General features: G+C 42.4%; 1 protein-coding gene across 4 annotated transcripts in view; it reads right to left on the bottom strand.

The window, feature by feature from the left end:
• Window positions 1–967: 967 nt before the first annotated feature.
• LOC109937458 (tektin-3-like) overlaps window positions 968–20,273 on the bottom strand; it is a 60,630-nt gene continuing 41,324 nt past the window's right edge. For all 4 annotated transcript variants that reach the window (XM_048609642.1, XM_048609640.1, XM_020536040.2 and 1 more), the window contains exons 7-8: window positions 16,810–16,964; window positions 968–1,373 (exon numbers count right to left, since the gene is read on the bottom strand). In XM_048609642.1, coding sequence (XP_048465599.1) covers window positions 1,070–1,373; window positions 16,810–16,964 — 459 coding nt within the window. In that variant the 3' untranslated portion in view covers window positions 968–1,069. The remainder of the gene's footprint in view (window positions 1,374–16,809; window positions 16,965–20,273) is intronic.

Raw genomic sequence — 20,273 nt, 5'->3', positions numbered from 1 at the left:
CCAATTCAGTAACATCCTTTAGGAAAGGAAACCTACCTTCCTGATCTGCATGTTACTCCCAGTCCACAGCAATGTTGACTCTTATCAGCCTTCTGGGCAATTAGGGATGGGCAATAAGTGATAGTCCAGCAAACGACACCACATCCTGTGAATAACTTTTTAAAAATTAGTCTGTGGAATGACCTCAACTTTGCAGTTGTTTGCCATTTCAACAAACCATCTTGCTCTCATGCTAACATTTCCATCCTTGTCCTACTACAATGTTCCAATTTAGCTCAATGTAAACTGGAGGAACATCTCATTCTCTGCTTAGTCATTTCACAGCCTCGAAGATTCAATTTGGATTTCCACCACATCAGATTGTGACCTCTATACCTATCCAGATTTTCTTACATCCCAACGTCCCCACCTGACCCATAATTCCCTGACTGTATCTTGTTGGCTTTATTCTCAACAAAGCAGGCCCATTTTCTCATTTTAACAGCTAACATTTGCACCTATTTTACATCTCTATCACTGCTTTACCACCATTACAACAGCTTTTCTCTTTTGCCCTGGGCTCCCTCACAATGTATATCATTTTCCTCGCCTTCCCCTCTGTCTGCAGCATTAAAAAAAACATCATTTTCCAGCTCCTTTCAGCTCTGAAAAAGGGCCACATTGGGCTGTAACTATATTTCTCTCTCCACAGACGCTGTCAGATTTGTTGAGTTTCTCTCATACCTTCTGTTCTTATTTCAAATTTCCAGCACCCTCAGCATTTTACTTTAATTAAAAAGAGAAAATTAAGTTTCTTTGAAGGCTAGATGTTGGGGTAGGCATTTGGGGGGCTCATCTTGAAGCGATATAAATTTGCGATAAGGGGAAAATATTGAATGAAGTTCATGCAGTGACGAGTCAGAGAAAGGTGAAACTCGTAAATGTGACAAACACACAGAGGACAAGAACATGTCTGTTAAACCACCAATTTTCTTTATTTTATGTTTCCACAATATTTGAGCTTTGTTTTCTGAAACAGAATGAAGCATGCATTTATCTGAAGCCTGGGGCTCCATTGTTTTTCATTTGTTTATGTTACTTTCTTTTTATTTTTGCAGCCACAATTGCATGGCTTCTTCTCAGGGGCTGGGGGGCCACAGTAAGTGCCCATGTTCAACTGAGTGCAACCGATCAAGCGCGGGGTGTTGGGAAGGGTTCTACGCATCCCCATGCATTTCTCCTGATCAATGAAGAGGGAATTGGCTTTCACGCTGATGTCGTATTCCAGGACGGACTTGGTTTGCACCAGAAGTTGCAAAGCATTCTGTGCTTCTTGTAATCGTTGTTTCAATGTCTGTATGGTAGCATCGATGGTATACACTTCACACACCAACCTGTGCAGGGAAAAGAATCACTTTTTAAAGTGGGCATGCACAGGGCCATGAGAGTCCTGATGAAAGATGTAAACCCGAAACATCGACTTTCCTGTTCCTCTGATGCTGCCTGACCTGCCATGCTCCTCCAGCTCCACTCTGACTCCAACCTCTGCAGATCTTGCTATATCTAAGTATAGAGTCTCACATTTTTTCCCAGGGGAGGGAGGTAGAGATCTAAGTTTTATCTTACATTGGATGAAATGGCAAATTTAGTGCTCACCCCCTTCCTGTGGAGAAAAAAAAATGTGCATTCATATAGCACCATTCCCAACCCCAGGACATCCCAGGGCTGCAAATGAAAACTATTTTGAAGAGTAGGATACATGCCTGAGAGACCATGCAAACACTAAATGTGATATTGTCTCATCTGTTCATGGGAAAGGGATAAATTTAAAGTTGTTCTGTGGGATCTTTTACAACCACTCTTAGGGCTGATGAAGCATTGGTTCACCATTTCCTCTGAAAGATGGCATCTTTGAAATATATATCCATTGGCGTTAGACCCAGATACCAGCCTAGATTCTATGTAGATGTTTCTGGTGTGTGAACCCTCAATATTCTGACTCAAGGCCTAAGTGGTTCCATAAAGCCTTATTAAAAAAGACCTTCTATTAGAGACAGGGCTACAAGATGAGGGCCTGTATACTCATATTCATGTGTCATTTGATTGCAGCTCCCTGCTGGGTGCACAGCAGCACTGAATTTACCTTGTCCAGCATTTTCCTTCACTGGCACAAATCCAATTAAGTGCCAGCAAGTATTATATCTCCTTTGTGTATGTGTTTATCATATCTGTACATATCCTAAATATCAGTGTAACTACACCATTGCTTCTAATGCATCAATAACTTGGTCATTAGACTCTGACATCAGAACGGTGTATTTAGCAAAGCTTTCCAGTGTTAACATTACTCTCAATATAAATAATATGCCTCACAGAGCGACAACATAACGAGCAAAAATTAAACCTCAGCACATTGAAACAGTTTTCATTGCATCCCTCCTGCTGTGCAAATGTTCCTAGTAGTGACTAAAATATTTCCAAAATGGATATTCACAGCTAGCTGATCGTGGCTATTCAAGACCTTGAGTCTGAAACATGAGGTGGTGGGGTTCAGAAGTTTGGACCAGAGGTTGTTCCTGGAGTTTGGGTTCATTTGCTATGGGGAACACAAATAAATAGACTTTCCCCCAAATATTTGTAAAAACACTTTTAGAAGATTTTGGTTTCTGTACCAAAATAAGGCATCTGTTAAAAAGAACTGGAGTTGTACTTTTTTTTATCATTGAAGCCACAAATGGCTCCCAGAAATCCCTGCATGTCCTTGTGCATTAATCACAAAAAGTTGGTTTGCAGGTGCAGCAGGTAATTAAGAAGGCAAATGGAATATTGTCCTTCATTGCTAGAGGGAAGGAGTTTAAAAGCAGTGAGGCTATGCTGCAGCTGTTTTGGTTGCTGGTGAGACATACTTGGAGCACTGTGTACAGTTTTGGGCTCCTTACTTGAGAAAGGACGTACAGGCACTGGGGGGAGTGCAGTGGAGATTCACTAGGTTGATTCCTAATTGAGAAGGTTGGCTAATGAGGAGAGATTGAGTAGACTGGGACTATATTCATTGGAATTTAGAAGGATGGGATCTTATAGAAACATATAAAATTATGAAGGGAATGGATAAGATAGAAGCAGGGAGGTTGTTTCCACTGGCAGGTGAAACTAGAACTAGGAGACATAGCCTCAAAATAAGGGAGAGCAGATTTAGGACTGGGCTGAGGAGGAACTGCTTCACCCAAAGGGTTGTGATTCTGTGGAATTCCCTGCCCAGTGAAGCAGTTGAGGCTACCTTGTTGAATGTTAGGCAAAGAATGAAGGCAAAGATAGATTTTTGAACAGTAAAGGAATTAAGGGTTATGGCGAGTGGGCAGGTAAGTGGAGTTGAATCCACAAGAAAGATCAGCCATGATCTTATTGATTGGTAGAGCAAACTTGATGGCCCAGATGACTTACTCCTGCTCCTACTTCTTATGTTCTTAGCCTACTGAGGAGACTCTTAGTCTGCTGCTTCAATGTCATTGGGAGACTGACAAACCTCCAAGAGAAATTATATAATTTTAATTCATTTCTGGGATGTGGGTGTCACTGGCTGGCCAGCATGTTATGGCCTATCCCTATTGCCCTTGAGAAAGTGGGAGTGAGCTGCTTTCTTAGACCGCTGCAGTCCATGTGCTTAACATAGACCCACAATGTCTTTAGGGAGGGAATTTCAGGATTTTGACGGAATGTCAATGAACTTTTGTCAGTCATTTTCGCTGTTTCTGTTGAGGCTACCGGGAGAGCAGCCCTAAAAAATTTCAGGCATATTGGAGTATATTTAAGACAAAGCAGATATGGGTGATTCCAAGTGAAGTAAGGTAATAAAATAATACCACAGTTACTTCAGGTTGGAAAATACTCTGTTGGGAATATTATATACAGCAGACATTGGTGTCACAGTCTATGCAAGGATTTTGTTAGTATTTTCTAAGAAAAACTGTCACTCTCTGTGATTTAATCTGTACTAAGCAGGACAGAACTAATCAACCAAAGATTTGTTTCTCTCCACGGTTGCCGATCTAACATACATTTTGAAGTATGAGACCTTTAGCAGTCAATTGCTGATTAAAATCAATGGATTACAACCTGCATCAAGACAGTGGAGGTCAGTCTTATATACTGAGTGTCAGTTCACTATTACTGTCAACCTTCGGTTCCAGGCTCAAAAAAATCACTTTAAAATGAAGTTTGAAATGTCCGGCATTAAGAAAAGAACAAAATACCTTTGTATTTGGTTATAACTCTTCATCGATATTCAGTCTTAATGTCTTATTTGGATGCTATAGACTTACCATTCTTCCTTCTGAAGCTGCTTGGAAACAAAAATTCTTTACTGGAAATATTTTGAAGCTGTTAATATCCTGTTTCTCATGTACTGGTCTTGTTTTCTTTGGAACAGAGGACACTGAGGGGAGACTTAATTGAAGCGTATAAGATTATGAGAGACCCAGATAAGATGATTGAAAAGACCTGCTTCCTGCAGCAGAAAAGTCAATAACAAGGATATATAGGTTTAAATTAACTGATAGGAGGATTAGAGCAGATAATGTTTTTCATTATCACCCGGATGCTGGCAAGAGTCTAGAACTCAAAGTCTGAAATCATGGTGGTGGTAGAAATCCTCACTGATTTTAGAAAATAGTGGATAGACCCTTGAAATGACTTAACCCAAAGATCTACAATTCAAGAAGAGCTGCACAAGAAAAAGGGGGCTAGGTAGCTAGGTTGGCTGGATGGCTGGTTTGGGATGCAGAGTGACACTAATAGTGTGGGTTCAATTCCTGTACCAGCTGGTGTTATAATGGCAGATTGTCCTTCTCAACCTCTCCCTCACCTGAGGCGCAGTGATTTCAGGTTCAACCATCACCAATTGTCTCTCTCTTTCCAATGAGAAAGCAGCCTATGGTCTGGTAGGACTATGGCATGGCTCTTTTTGTGGGAGTTGGTTAGTTCAGTTGGCTGGACAGTTGGTTTCTGAGGCACAGAGATGTCAAAAGCATGGGTTCAATTCCTGCACACACTGAGATCACCCTGAAAGATTTTTTTCTTCTCAACAAATGGGTACGGATTTGGTAGAAAGCTAAGAGAGGATTTCACCCAGAGATTGGTGGATATCTGGAAGTCACTGCCTGAAAGGGTGGCTGTGTAAAGAGATCTATGTAACATCTAAGCAATATTTAAACATTCTCTTGTGTTGCTAAAGTCACCAGGACAATGGGGCAAGGTTGGAAAATGGGAAATTAGGGTAATCAGTACTGTGTTGACATGATGGGCCAAATGGCCTCCTGATATGCTGTAAATATCTATGAGTCTATAATCCACATGAAGTATTTCCACTGAAATGATTTGATCCTCCGTAGACACTTTTATTCCATGTTCAAAAATAATATCTGCATTCAGAATGACTTTAAGCTACAGTATCTCATTAAAGGCCACAAACCCCATAGTATTGCTGGTAGGGGTCCATCTGGGCAACTGCAGAGCTTCTGCCCACCTTTTGCCCAGTACCTTCAACCCAACCCCGTAATCAGAAGAAGGGTTATTTGAATGTGTCAACACCATCTTTGGTAACATGAGCCCAAGACAAAATGTTTTAAAGTCCTGCATTTCTTCCTTCATCTGGTTTCATCAATTCAATCAACTAATCCCATAACTGGAATCATCCCTTTTCAAACTTGAATACCAACTACCCTCCTCTTAGCCCTGAAATTCTACCACTGAAGAAGTGCCCCAACCACACACTTATCCCAATACCCACCTCCATCAGTCTCAAGAATTTTAGGATTAAATGGTGGAAATTTCACAATTTCAGAATGTGGATATGTTCCTGGACTCTACACCTCAGCAACTTCTGAATTCAATCGTATTGTAAATTGTCTCCTTGTTCTCCCTTGGATGTTCTCCCTCTGGCATTGAAAGGGATGAAGTGTTGGGCATACCTGGGGTTTAAGTCATGTAAATTTGAGCTCTGATGAACTTATAGTCCATCGCCTTGTTCTTACATTGAGACTTTGGGCTTTCAACCTTTTGAGGAAGTCTCATTTTCCTTTTACGGACAACAACCAACTTTGTCATTTGCCACAAGCCAATGTTCTCCAACCTTTCCGACCCTCTTTGTTAGTTCAAGAACAGAAAATATTTGGAGGCAGTACAACAAAGGTCCCTTGGAAGAGGTGTGGGGAAGCAGGGGTGGAGGTGTTATCGTAAAATGAGAGGCTGAATAAAACGGGTCCACATTCTCTGGAGTTTAGAAGAGTGGGAGATGACTCACTGAAAGGTACAAGATTCTGGAGAGGTGTGACAAGGGATTGTTTCCTTTGGCTGGAGCATCTGGATCAACAGAGTGCTATTTAAGAATAAGGGGATGATCACTAGGTGATCACTAGAGGAGGCAATGACCTAGTGTTATTATCGCTGACTTGTTAATCCAGAGAACCAGTTAATGTCCCAGGGACCTGGGTTCCAATCGCGCCATGGCAGATTGTGGAACTTGAATTCATTTGAAAACAAAATCTGGAATTAAGAGTTGAGCAATGACCATGAATCCATTGTTGATTGTTGGAAAAGCCCATATTGTTCACTGTTGTCCTTTAGGGAACGAAACTGCCATCCTTACCTGGTCTGGCCTACATATGACTCCAGATCCACAGAAATGTGGTTGACTCTTAACTGCCTTCTGGGCAATTAGGGATGGGTAATAAATGCTGCCTAGCCAGTGAATGAATAATAAAAGAGGAGAAATTTCTTCACTTCCACAGTTTTGAATCTTTGGAATTTCCAGAGGGTTGTGGACCCTGCAACATGAAATATATTTGGGCTTGAGGAATCGAGGAATCTGGAGAGTGGGAAAGAATGGTGTTGAATCCAGAAATTAGCCATGATAAGATTGAATTATGGAGCTGGCTCAATTGTTTATTCCTGCTCCTATTTCTTATTTTCATCCACATATCTGGAAAATGGACATACCTTTCTAATCTTCAAGGTGTGGACAAAGCCTTCAAGGTCCACTTTGGATGGCATAGGAGTCTTTGGGCCCCTAGCACAGTGTTGTCATGGATATCCCATGTTGGTCACTCCCATTGGAAGATCACTCAGTCCCTGAGGAAAAAATGCCTGGACTCAAAGGGTCAACTTGAAGGTCACTTTTCTGAAATCACAATCATTGCATCTGAACACAACCGCTCAATGTGCTGAATGATGTTTTCCATTCAGTGAATTTGTGGTTTAATTCCACAATTCACTCAATAGTTCATCTCCCTGGAGACATTTTTCTGTGTATTTATGACGCATCGATTTCCCTTGTTTAGCAGTGCCAGAAAAGGAAGTATTGAATGTTGGGAGTTTCAGTTTGGCATATGGCTAAAACAGAGGGATTATCATCACACAGTGTTGCTGAAATACGTCAAACACTCCTTTCTCTCCCTTTGGTTTATTGTTGATTGTTCATGTTGCAAAGACGAAGGTTTTGAGATATTGGGCCCTCGCCAAAATTACAATCCAGGGTCTTGAAACATACAGCATTCAAAACGGATTGCCCATTGCAATCCCATTCCCATGGAATGCGTAATCCATGTGTCATAGCCATTTCTATATTACCCTTCTCTGTCACTCCCAATTTTAATCAGCCTCTTCTTGCAGCTAATTTTAATCCAGATTGTTGTGGTACAGCCAACTCTAGCCTCGCCATGCTGTCTAACCATTAGTGTGGTGTAGATCCCCACATAACAGCAAGTTCTATTGAGCCTCTCACAGTCTATTCTTCATCCAATCAATCATGCAATTCTCATCCAACCTCGCCTATCAAATCTAACATCTAGACTAGCCCTCAGGTTTTACAGGTAATTCTGGTCAAGCCTTATGGTGGTTGAATCATTTCAAATGCTCATGAACCCGCGAGGACTCCAGCAGAAGCAGTGCAGGGAATTTCAAAACAGCCTTGTTCATTTCCAAACACATGTAAAATGACTGGACAATAACAATGGGTTCAAATTTCCTTCCAAAAAAAGTCTGTACCAATTATCGACAGGTCTTCTGGCCTTTTATTGCTGGCTGGGAATAGATTAGAAGAGATGGTGACAGTGTTGCTGGATTAACAATCCAAAAAGGCTAATTCCTTGAAGATATGGGTTCAAATCTCATCCTTGGCAACTGGTTGAATTTGAATTCAATTAATAAATCCGTCATTTAAAACTAAACTCAGAGAAAGTGACTGCAAAACCAACCTTCAATGTCATACAGAGAAGGAAATTTGCTGTCCTTACCTATCTGCACGTGACTTTAACAATGGTTCTTAATTGCCCTCAGAAATGGCCCAACAAGCCAATTAATTCAATGGCCATTAGGGATGGATAAATGCCGACCTTGCCAGTGACATCCACATCCCCATGGTAAAAAACAGAGGAAAAGATAGGGTAGATTCTGGTTAGTTTGTCACATGTTAATGTCTCTTCAAAGAGGCAGATGTATCACGTCTGTCTCGGTGGACAAGTGTTACTTGCTATGTACATTTAGTTGACAGGTAATATTAATTACATGATTCCAACAGAACTAACTGTCTGTCTGATTAAAGGCTCCTGTACACCAAGTCTGATTTGAAATAGAGCACTTAGCTGAGAAATGAAACAAATGCATCATTTAAGGCACCTTTTTATTGCTATAGGGGGAACAATGTTCTTATCTGGGATTGGGCACCACAGCTATGGAGAGGACACGTATAACTGTTAATTGGCAGCTTGCTGTAGTTTCCCCATATAGAGATCAAAACATGAAGGGTATAATTGTACAACAGCTGTGACTCATAACATAAAAAGACAGTTTATTTTTCTATGCTGCTGCTGTGTAAATATTAAAGTGCAGAAAATATTTACCTCCAGGATCAGTACGTTTTTAAAGGCTATGTGGGATTATAATGGCACCTTATAGATAATTTTAATCAACTATTGATGTGTTAAGACACACCGCTGGAGCAGATGGAACTTGAGTGCAGGCCTCCTGACTCAGAAGTATGGATAGTACCACTGTGCCACAACAGCTTTGTTTCCATGCTTCCATAGCAGTTTAATTAGGTCACAGTGGCTTTACTGAACTATGGTACCTTCTTGCCACTAGGAGAAAGTTACTGGGAGGCCTTCTGGATGAACTTTTCTTATTCACATTTCCCAACTCATTCCATCACCACTGACGCTGCTGAAGGTCACTTCTGAAGAAGGGTCACTCGACCTGAAGCGTTAACTCTGCTTTCTCTCCACAGATGTTGCCAGACCTGCTGAGTTTCTCCAGCACTTTCTGTTTTTTGCCACTGACACTACATCAGGAACTGCCTGCTTATTCTTATTGTTATGAGAAAATGAAGAATTAAAGAATAAAAGAAAGAAAAAGAAAATAAGAAGATTGGGACGAAAGTGGTGTGGGTTTTGCTGACATCAGCCATCTTCTCAGTAAGGTGACATTGCCTTCCCAATGGTGCTAGTGATTGACTGATAGAGATTAAGCCCCTCCTGCATGGTAACAGGTAAACTCCGCTCAGTGTGTATACCCCTACTATGGTCAACGCTGGCAGAGTCAAGCATAAATTCTAGGTTGCTCTCCAATGATTGATTGTGACAGAACTTGCCAATTTTGGTGAATCTGATGCAGAAATGTCGAGTGGATGTTCCACCTCAGCCTCCTCCTGAGGTACCCAGCTTAACTCGTCAAAAAATTTGATTCAGTCCATGTGCTATCAAGAAATGGCTTGGGCACAGGACACTGCAAAGGCTATGAGCCCATTACAACATTCCCTCAATAGGACTAAAGTCTTATTCTCCGGAACCTTTACAGTTGTTCCAATACAACTCTAACGGTAGCATCAACTTGACAAAGTGGAAAATTGCTCAGGTATGCCCTGTACATAAAATAACAGGACAAACCAACCTGGCTAATTACAGCTTCATCAGTCTACTCATGAGTTTCAGTAAAGTGATAGAAGGTGCCATCAGCAGTGCTATCGAGCAGCACTGACTCAGCAATAACCTGCTCACTGATGCTCACTTGGGTTCTGCCAGGGCGACTCAGCTCCTGACCTCATGACAGCCTCGGTTCAAACATTGAGAAAAGAGCTGAACTGCAGAGGTGAGGTGAGAGTGACGTCCCCTGACATCAAGGCTGTATTTTAACAAACGTGGCATCAAGGAACCGTAGCAAAATTGGAGCCAATGGGAATGTTAGTGAAAACTCTCCGCTGGTTGGAGTCATTCCTGGATCATAGAAAGACGGTCGTGGTTGCTGGACGTCAATTATCTCAGCTCTAGGACATCTCTGCAGGAGTTCCTCTGTATAGTGTTTTAGGCCCACCCATCTTCATCAATGACCATTATAAAGTCGAAAGTGGGGATATTTGCTGATGATTTCACAATGTTCAGCATTATTTGAGGCTCCTCAGACAATGCAACAGTCTGTATAAACATGCACAGAGCCCTAGGAACCATCCATGTTTGTGATGGTAAGTGGCAACACATATTTGTCAGGCCGTGACTATCTCAGAGAATCTAGCCATCATTCCATTGCATTCAATCCCATTACCATTGCTGAATTTCCCACTATCAATAGCCTGGGGACTCCATTAACCAGAAACTGAGTTCAATGAACCATATAGATACGGTGGCAACAGGAGCATGTCAGAGGCTGGGAATTCTCTGGTGAGTAACTCACCTCTTCTCTTCCCAGTGTCTGTCCACCATCTACAAGGCACAAGCCAGGAGTGTGATGGAATGCTCCCCACTTACCTGGATGGATGGTGCAGCTCCAAAAATACTCAAGAAATTCAGAACCATCCAACAGAAAGCAGCCTGCCTGATTGGTGCCCTCCAGCTTCAACATTAATTCCCCTTACTATCAGGCATGGTGGAGGCTGTTTGTACCATCTACAAGATGCACTGCTGCAATTCAACAATACTCCTCCAACAGCACTTTCCAAACCCTTGACCTCTAGCATCTAAAAGGCCAGCAGATACATGGGAACATCACAGCCTGAAAGTTCCCCTCCAAGCCACACACCATCCTGACTTGGGCCGATATCACCACTCCTTCAGTGTTGCTGGGTCAAATCCTGTAACTCACTTCCTAACATCACGTTGGACATGCCTACAGCCCATTGACTTTAGCTGTTGAAGAAGAAAGAATAACACTTCTGAGAAGGGTAAAAGGCATGACCAATTCATGGTGGCCTATCCAGCAACAGCCATATTCTATCAATGATAAATAAAAAGTCAATCTGATGACTTACAACCTAAAAATATGGTCTCAAACATTCAATTTTTACATAAGTATACAAGGCACCTATATTGTGATATAATATTTTGTTCTTTTGGAGGACATTTGTTATAATAAAAGCTGTACCTCTCAGACATTAAAATCACTCTTCTGCCATTGTCTCATTGATAGGCCCTTTCCCTGGAAGAGCTGAGTCATATAGAGCTGGGTTTGATTCCTGATCCATGCTGTATTGGCTGCAGAGGACACTATCATTGCTTTTCTTGCCTCCTTACATATTGAGGGAAAATTTAGCCTGGATTCTTTCTTTTCCTCACTGCTCCATGAGCCGTATTGTCAAGTGTATTGGTGCCCTTGAGGCATGGACAAGGAACTAACACTACCCAACTGGACAACTTGATGTCCCCCATCATTGCCTCATCCAGTACCACTTGCATTGTCACTAGAAACTCCACAGAAGGTAGCCAGAAACTGAAAGCATTGCGACAGGGAAAACTGTAAAAATGATTTTAAAAGCATCTTGCATCAGTTTGTCCTCTCACTAGCATTTCCACTATTGACATCTGGGTTCTGTGTCAAGATCTGAGCAAAGTTCGGCGTTTTCAATGCTGTGTCAAATTGGCTGAAAGGCTTTTCTTCATCTGAATCTTGAGATATGTTTCCTGGCATAAGTTGAAAGAATAAATTTTATCCAATAAAACTTATTTTTCAAAAGAGTTCTGGCATCACAAGTATGATAGTTTTCATTTCCCAGGATTGGCTTACCTCATGCACTGACACTGATCATTTAATGGTTAGAATTGTGAAAGCTCTTTCACTAAGAGCTGGACTGAAACAGCCCAGTATCCACATGTTTTCCTCCTTTCCCTACAGACTAGCTATCATCCTCAGCTGAGAAACAGAAGCCTTGGACCCCTGTTATTTCCAATGACATTCCATCGTAGCTAATATGAAATATTTGGGAAATGTCACAGACAACAGATTTTCTAATAAGTACATATCATCCAACCTTCGGTATTGGTACTATCAATGGGATTTGGGGATTTTGGACCTGCTGTCATCTGTTGCCCTTTGAATTATACCACTGGGTTTTTATTTGGATTGTAAACCTGTTTTTAATTCCATTCATACAGGCACTAACTTTAAGCGTGTGTTGACAAGACCCTCCATAGTTCTTATGGCTAAATGGATCCAAGGATATGAGGAGAAAGCAGGAACAGGGAAGTGAATTGGATGGTCATCCATGATCATACTGAATAGTGGAGCAGGCTCGAAGGGCTGAATGGCCTATACCTGCTCCTATTTTCTATGTTTAAAAACTCTGATGTTTGAGTGCAAGTACAATTCGGCATTGAATCTGCCAACTGAGACTGGAATAAATTGCAATTTTAGATTAATGCTTCCTCAAAGAATCATAACGTCATTTTGGTTTTGTTTGAACTTGACTATGAAAAAAACGTTTCTGTGCGCAGACAAACATCCAAATCACTGTCAAAAATAAGGCAACCATAAAATAAAGTCCCTCCCAAGAGTCAAGCAACAAGGTGTGTAAACTGATATGTAAATATTCATTCTACCTCAAAACATACCAACACGATATACTGGAAACCAAACAGCACAATGTCCTTTCTAGAACATAAAAACATTGCTGTGTTTAAACAGTAGTTGATGAAAGAAAACATTTGAATGCACCTTTAGCAGAAGAAAGAAAATCACGAGACAAACTGGTTACCAATTTCTATTGTTTTCAAGGACAAGTGAGAATTGGGCAGTTCTTATACAGGGTATCAGATCCGGCACTAAGCCCAATTACTGTCTATGATGGGAAGTTGAAAATTGACCCCTACAAATGGGATAAGGATGTCTGGAACAAGTTATCTTGGAACATTCAAATCAGAGTCAAACACTCTGGATGCTGGAAATCTGAAGTAAAAACAGAGAATACTGGAGAAACTCAACAGGTCTGGCAGTATTTGTGGAGAGAAAAACAGAGTGAACATTTCAAACCTGACATGACTCTTCATTGGAACTGGAGTTCCTGGAATTTCTGTTCTGAAGAAGGGACATGTCATACTCCAAATGTTAACTCTGTTTCTCTCTCCAGTGATGCTGCCAGACCTGCTGAGGTTCTCCAGCAGTTTCTCTTTTTATCTTGTAAATGTGATTGACCAACAACAAACTCACTATCATGGTCACTGCTTGGGACAGTATGAAGCTCTGTCATTTAACAGCACAGTGGTACAGGGGTTAGCACTGCTGCCACACGATTCCAGCCTCGGGTGACTGTCTGTGGGGGTTTGTATATTCTCCCTGTGTCTACATGGGTGGTCTGGTTTTCTCCCACAGTCCAAAGATGTGCAGGCTAGGTGGATTGGCCATGGCAACTGCGCGATTATGGGGACAGGGTAGGGGTCTGGGTGGGATGCTCTTCAGAGGGTCAGTGCAGATTCAACGGGCTGAATGGCCTCTTTCCACACTGAAGGGATTTTATGATCTGAAGCATAATTTCATGCTTTGGGTCAACACCCTAACGTCTGGGTCAAATGGGCGTGTGGACACCATACTGGACCAGAAACAGACAGCCAACAGTGCCTTTTCCTGAATTGGCCAATTAGTGACAAGAAGGTGAGCTCAATATTTCAGTAAGGGTGAGATGTAGGTATTTGATGCTGCAGTGCCAGGACGACAGTCCTCAGTATGCATGAATGTTGCAGCCTTCCCTTCAGGTCAGGGTGAGAGAGGTCTCCATTTTTCAGAGTCCTCTAAACAGCTTTAAAAGGTTTTGAATTTAAAAATGTTCTGAATTGCTTAGTCGATCAGAATGCTTGTCAGCCATCATCAAGATCAATTTGAAGAGAATGTGCAATCATTACAAGCCAACCTATTTTGAACGACTCGAAGGTTGTCTGTATTCCTTTTATTCACTCAAGATAAACAAGATCAATATTGTAAATGCACTCTCCCATTGTAATTCCTGCGGCATTGTGATAGCGTTCCTACCTCTGGACCTGAAGCCCTGGGTCTTGAGTGCCAGGCCAGCACTCGACCGTGAAAGGTGCATTCTAACACAGCCATGATTAAAGCATGAAAATCCTTCTATCAGCCTTTACACAGACCCACACCCATCAGCCTTTACACAGACCCACACTTATCAGCCTTACTCTCCTTGACCATCCATGGGCTGATTCCCAGATTTACTCCCATGGACCTACACCTTAGGCAGCCATTCATCAGTCCACACCCCCAAACACTCACAGCAGCTGAAAAGAAATGAAAATCTTTGATCATCACCAATATTGTTCAATCAATAAGCATGGTAAACCTCTGACCCTGTTAATCGTTTCCACATGGATGTGACATTTTTGCTTTTTTTTCAGATTCCTCACTGTCCCAGGACTTTAGACTCTGCCCTGGACACCTCTAAGCTCTGGCCAATAACTGAATGTATTTTTAACGAATTTCATGACTGGATTTAATGCCTCCACAGGCGGACTGGCTGTCACTTGGACACATATTCCTCCCCATTATAATTAGCAGAGGGGATGTGGGAGGGTGGTGTCAGATAGTCCACTTCAGTGTGAGACGTTTTAAGTGGGCTTATAGTGGGAATAGGAGGAGGATTCTTTCTTGGACCCATTGGAAGACCTTTGTAAAGTATTACTCCATCCCCATGCCCCCAGCAGCCAATTAGGCCACGTTATCTTACCCCTCTCTCTACTAATGCCTCCTGCCCACACTTACTTCCCACAAGGAAGCCAGTGACAATCTCTAGTGTAATACTGGCACTGACCTCTGCTCCCAGAGGCGCATCTGGTCAGCTGCTACTGCGGGGACTCCCCTCTGAGCTTTTAGCTGGCGCTTTGGGAAAGGGAATCTGACACTCTGTAAAATCCAGCCCACAGTCTGGCAGAGTGAAATAGTAAAGCTGGGATAGGGAATATACCCTGTCAACATTTCGTAGCCATACCAACAGCCCTTCCCTGGCAAGTCAGCCACAGCTCAATGGGTCATACTCTCACCTCTTATCTCAAAGATTCTAGATGGACCCCAAGGCTTGAGTATAAACCTCCAGCTTCACCCTCTGCTGCAGGGCCGAGAAAGTGGGGCCCTGTCAAAGGTGGTGCCTGTAAAATGAAATGTTAAACCAAGGTCCTGTTTGGATAGATATAATAGGTCCCACGGCGCTATTTTGATGCATCTCTGGTACCCCAATCAATATTGATCCCTCAACCAGCATCACCAAAACAGGTCACCTCACTATCATTACACTGGGGCAGCTTGACAAGTGCAAACTGATAACTGCATTTCCTGCACAGTTACAGTGACAACACTTCAAAAACACCTTCACTGGTTGCAAAGCACTTTGAGACACCTTTGCAGAAGTTGCCATATAAATGCAAGTTCTTCTTTAAATGTACATAATCAAAGGTTGATGCTTTTGGAACAGTGGATTAGGAGGGTTTGAGTACTGTCTAAAAATAAACAGAGTGGCTACAGCAAGGCAAGAAGGAGGCTCCACATGTAGTAACAGGCCATGCAAACAATGTACTATAGAATCCCTACAATGCAGAAAGAGGCCATTCAAGTTTGCATTGACCCTCTGAAGAGCATCCCAACCAGACCTACCCCATCCCCATATCCTTGCATGGGTTTTGTTTCTACTGTGGCTAACCCACCTAGCCTGCACATCCCTGGATAAGTTTTAGCATGACCAATCCACCTAACCTGCGCATTTTTGGATTGTGGGAGGAAATCAGAGCACCTGATGGAAATCCACGCAGACACGGGGACAACATGCAAATTCCACACAGACAGTTGCCCGAGGGTGGAATTGAACCCGGGTCCCTGGTGCTGTGAGGCAGCAGTGCTAACCACTGAGCCACCGTGCCACCCAAATATGTATGTCGTTTATAAAAATGGAAGCCTTTCAAAGATGATAACATACAAAAATAGAAATTGCTGGAAAAGCTCATCAGTTCTAAAGTGTTCTGAGGAAGGGTCACTCCATCCGAAACGTTAACTCTGATTTCTCTCTACAGGTGCTGCCAGACCTGCCGAGCTTTTCCAGCAATTTCTATTTTTGTATGTTATCATCTTTGAAAGGCTTCCATTTTTATTAATAATGTATATATTCGGGTGGCATGGTGGCTCAGTGGTTAGCACTGCTGCCTTGGTTGGCACTGCCTTGGCAGTTCTGGCAGCACCTGTAGAGCTTTTCCAGCAATTTCGATTTTTTGTCTCTGATTTACAGCATCCACAGCTCTTCCGGTTTTTATGATAAAGTACATCCTGGCCAAAGCAATGAGCAAGTGGGACGTCAAAGTTGGGATTGTCAGAACACTGGAGGACCTTGATGGATAGAATGGGGAGGATAAGGCAAATCGAAGAGCTGGAAGAACAGTCACACAATGGCACATTCTTATAGGCACATACTCGGTGCGATCATGTTTGCTGACTGTGCTCATCCATTTTGGGCCAATGACAAATCTAAGGAGACTTGAACAGCACACTCTCTCCCCATGAGAGGTGAGCCAGAATTGGCATGGTACTCACCTGTGTTGAGGCTGGTCACACACCAGCTCCATGTTAGGCCTCTTGATCCTCTCCTCCAGACGGGTCTGTGCAACCTTCATAGGAGCTTCCTTCTGCCTTATAGCCATCTTCAACTCCTCAATGGAGCATTCTGTTTGGAATATTTCCTGCAGGACCTTTAGAACAAAGCAGATGTTATGCATAATTCCATCAAGCTGCTCCCTTAAATACCTCAGCCAAGAGCAAATTATTAGCATATCCACGGTCTAAGATGAATCATGAGGCAGAGAATTAGTGAAGTCGCCTCTGATTCCTTTCAACATCCGTTTTCTTCTTTTTTATAGAGTGGGGAAATGAAGATTTTAACCCTGGTGTCACAGGCAGCGTGCTTCACTCCAAGTCATTCAACTATGGGTTCAAAATCCAATCCCGTGACAAATTCTAAACTGACATTCCACGGCACGCAAGTCTTATATCCATCATGTTATTCCAGTCATTTGGTTTGTCTCCAGCACCACAGTTTAAAAATTTTTTTATAATTATTTCTCTGCTTTATTTAATCTGATTATAGGTCATGCCTTCGCTGGTTATTCAACTGACACTTAACTCACCATCTAATACTCTCAGACTCCGCTCACACCAGTTATATGATCTTTTGATCTTTCAGCCCTTGATCTCTCTGTCTACAAACTCTGTGTCTGTGTGCTCTTCTCTCTCACTGCACCTGACAAAGGGACTGCACTCTAAAAGTTTTGTGTTTTCAAATAAACTTGTTGGACTATAACCTGGTGTTGTGTGATTTCTGACCTTGTCCACCCCAGTCCAACATCGGCATCTCCACATCATGACTCCAATGCAGTACTGAATATATTGTGCACTGTCAGGGAATACTATCTTTCAAATGAGATGGAGAACGTAAAATATCCCACTGTGCTATTTCAAGAGATTACTTTCCCACCAACATTTATCTCTGACCTAACAGCAAAGAAAAGCAGATGACCTGGTTAGTAAAAGCAAAATACTGTGGGATGCTGGAAATCTGAAATAAAAACAGGAAGTGCTGAAGAAACTCACCAGGTCGCCAGCATCTGTGGCCAGAGAAAAACAGAGGTAATGTTTCAATTCTGATATGATGTGTAATAGAATGATTAAGATTGCAAATGAATCAGAAGCCAGGGTCTGAGAAGCAAAGATAACAGGATAATGGCGTGTAAAGTCAAGCATCCAAAATTTACTGATGGTACAAAATTGGTCAGCATTATTAATCATAGAATCCCTACAGTGTTGAAACAGGCCATTCGGCCCACCAAGTTCACATCACCCCTCCAAACAGCATCCCACCCAGACCCATTCACTGACAACCTGACATTTCCCATGTTGAATCCACCTAATGTACACACCCCTGGACACTACGGGCAATTTAGCATAGCCAATCCACCTAACCTACACATCTTTGGACTGTGGGAGGAAACTGGAGCTCCTGGAGGAATCCCACGCTGACATAAGGAGAATATGCAAACTCCAGTCGCCCGAGGGTGGAATCGAACCCAGGTCCCTGGGAGCTGTGAGGCAGCAGTGTTGTCCACTGAGCCACCATGCTGTGATATTGACAGATTAGATGAATGGCCAAAACTGTGGCAGTTGGATTTTAACATAAGCAACTATGAGGTTATCCATTTCGGACCGAAACAGGATAGATTAGGACGTGGAGGTGCCAGTGTTGGATTGGGGTGGAAAAGGTCAGAAGTCACACGACACCAGTTATAGACCAATGTGTTTATTTGAAATCACAAGGCTTAGGAATGCTGCTCCTTTGTCAGGTCAAGTGTAGATCAGGATATTTTTTGGAAGACAAAATGTTGAATACAGTGGATGGCCAATTGAAATTAGGGGTTGAGGTGCATAGCTCTTAAAAGTGCCACAAACAGGTGCAGAAAGTAGTCAAGCAGGCTAATGGAATGTTGGCCTTCATATCTAAAGTGCTGGAGTGTAGCGATACAGACCTTACTCTGCAGTTATACAAAACCTAGTTAGAGCCCACTTAGAGTACTGTGAGCAGATCTGGGCACGACACATTAGGAAGGATGTTTTGATCCTAGAGGGAGTTCAATGCAGGTTTACAAGGATGGTCCCTGAACTTCAGGGGTTATGTTATGAGGTGAAATTAAACAAATTAGGCCTTTATTGTCTTGAATTTAGAAAGTTAAGGGATGATGTAATAAAGGTCTTAAGTCATCATCATTGAATCCCCACAGTGTAGAAGCAGGCCATTCGGTCCATTGAGCCCACACCACCCCCCTCCAAAGAGCATCCCACCTCCTGCATTTCCCACCCGAGACATTTGGGCAATTTAGCATGGCCAATCCACCTAACCAGTGAGTCTGACATCGGTGGTGGATAAGTTGTTGGAGGCGATTCTGAGAGATAGGATTTACAAGCATTTGAAGTGGCAAGGACTGATTAGGGATAGTCAGCATGGCTTTGTGCATGGGAAATCGTGTCTCACAAACTGGATTGAGTTTTTTGAGGATGTGACTAACAGAGATAGATTAGTGGTAGATATTGTCTACACAGATTTTAGTAAAGCCTTTGACAAGGTTCCTCATGGTACACTAGTTAGTAAAGTTAGGTCACATGGGATTCAGGGCGAGCTTGCCAGTTGGATACAAAATTGGCTTGACGGTAGGAGACAGACAGTAGTGGTACACTATTGTTTTTCTGACTGGAAGCCTGGGACCAGTGGTTTTCCACCGAGATTGGTGCTGGGCCCACTGTTGTTTGTCATTTATATAAACAATTTGGATGAAAATTTAGGAGGCATGGTTAATAAGTTTGCAGACGACACTAAAATTGGAGAAAGATTTAAAAAGGACCTGAGGGGCAACTTTTTCACACAGAAGATGGTTTGTATGTGGATTGAACTGTCAGAAGAAGTGATAGATGCAGGTTCAGTTACAACATATAAAAATCATTTGGACTGGGATGTGAATAGAGGGATATAGGCCAAAAGTAGGTAAGTGGGACTAGTTTAGTTTGGGAAACTTGGTCGGCATGGATGAATTGGACCGAAGGGTCTGTTTCCATGCTGTATGACTATGACTCTACTATACAATGCCACAGTGAAGTGTCTTAGGACATTTCATCACATTAAAGGCGCAGCTTAAATTTGAATAGATTTTGTTGCTTTTATAACAGGACTATGCAGACTATCCTCAGGCAAGTTGGCCACTCAAAGTCAATTTGCTTCCGTAGTATCCCTCACAATCATCCGTTTTGTGGTGTGTGCAGTATTGATGAGAAAGAGGTGAAGATCCATCAGGTTCGTATTTCCCTAATTGTGCTTCAAAGACATTTCCATTGACAAGTCAGCTCATGGCTATGGTGGTGTGCCTAGTAAAAGTGTTTCAGAGATAGTAGGAACTGCAGATGCTGGAGAATCTGAGATAACAAGGTGTAGAGCTAGATGAACACAGCAGGCCCAGCAG

Source organism: Rhincodon typus, chromosome 21 (genome assembly GCF_021869965.1).
Source record: "Rhincodon typus isolate 14 chromosome 21, sRhiTyp1.1, whole genome shotgun sequence".
Classification (NCBI taxonomy): Eukaryota; Metazoa; Chordata; class Chondrichthyes; order Orectolobiformes; family Rhincodontidae; genus Rhincodon; species Rhincodon typus.
This window is presented reverse-complemented; position numbering and strand designations above follow the sequence as displayed.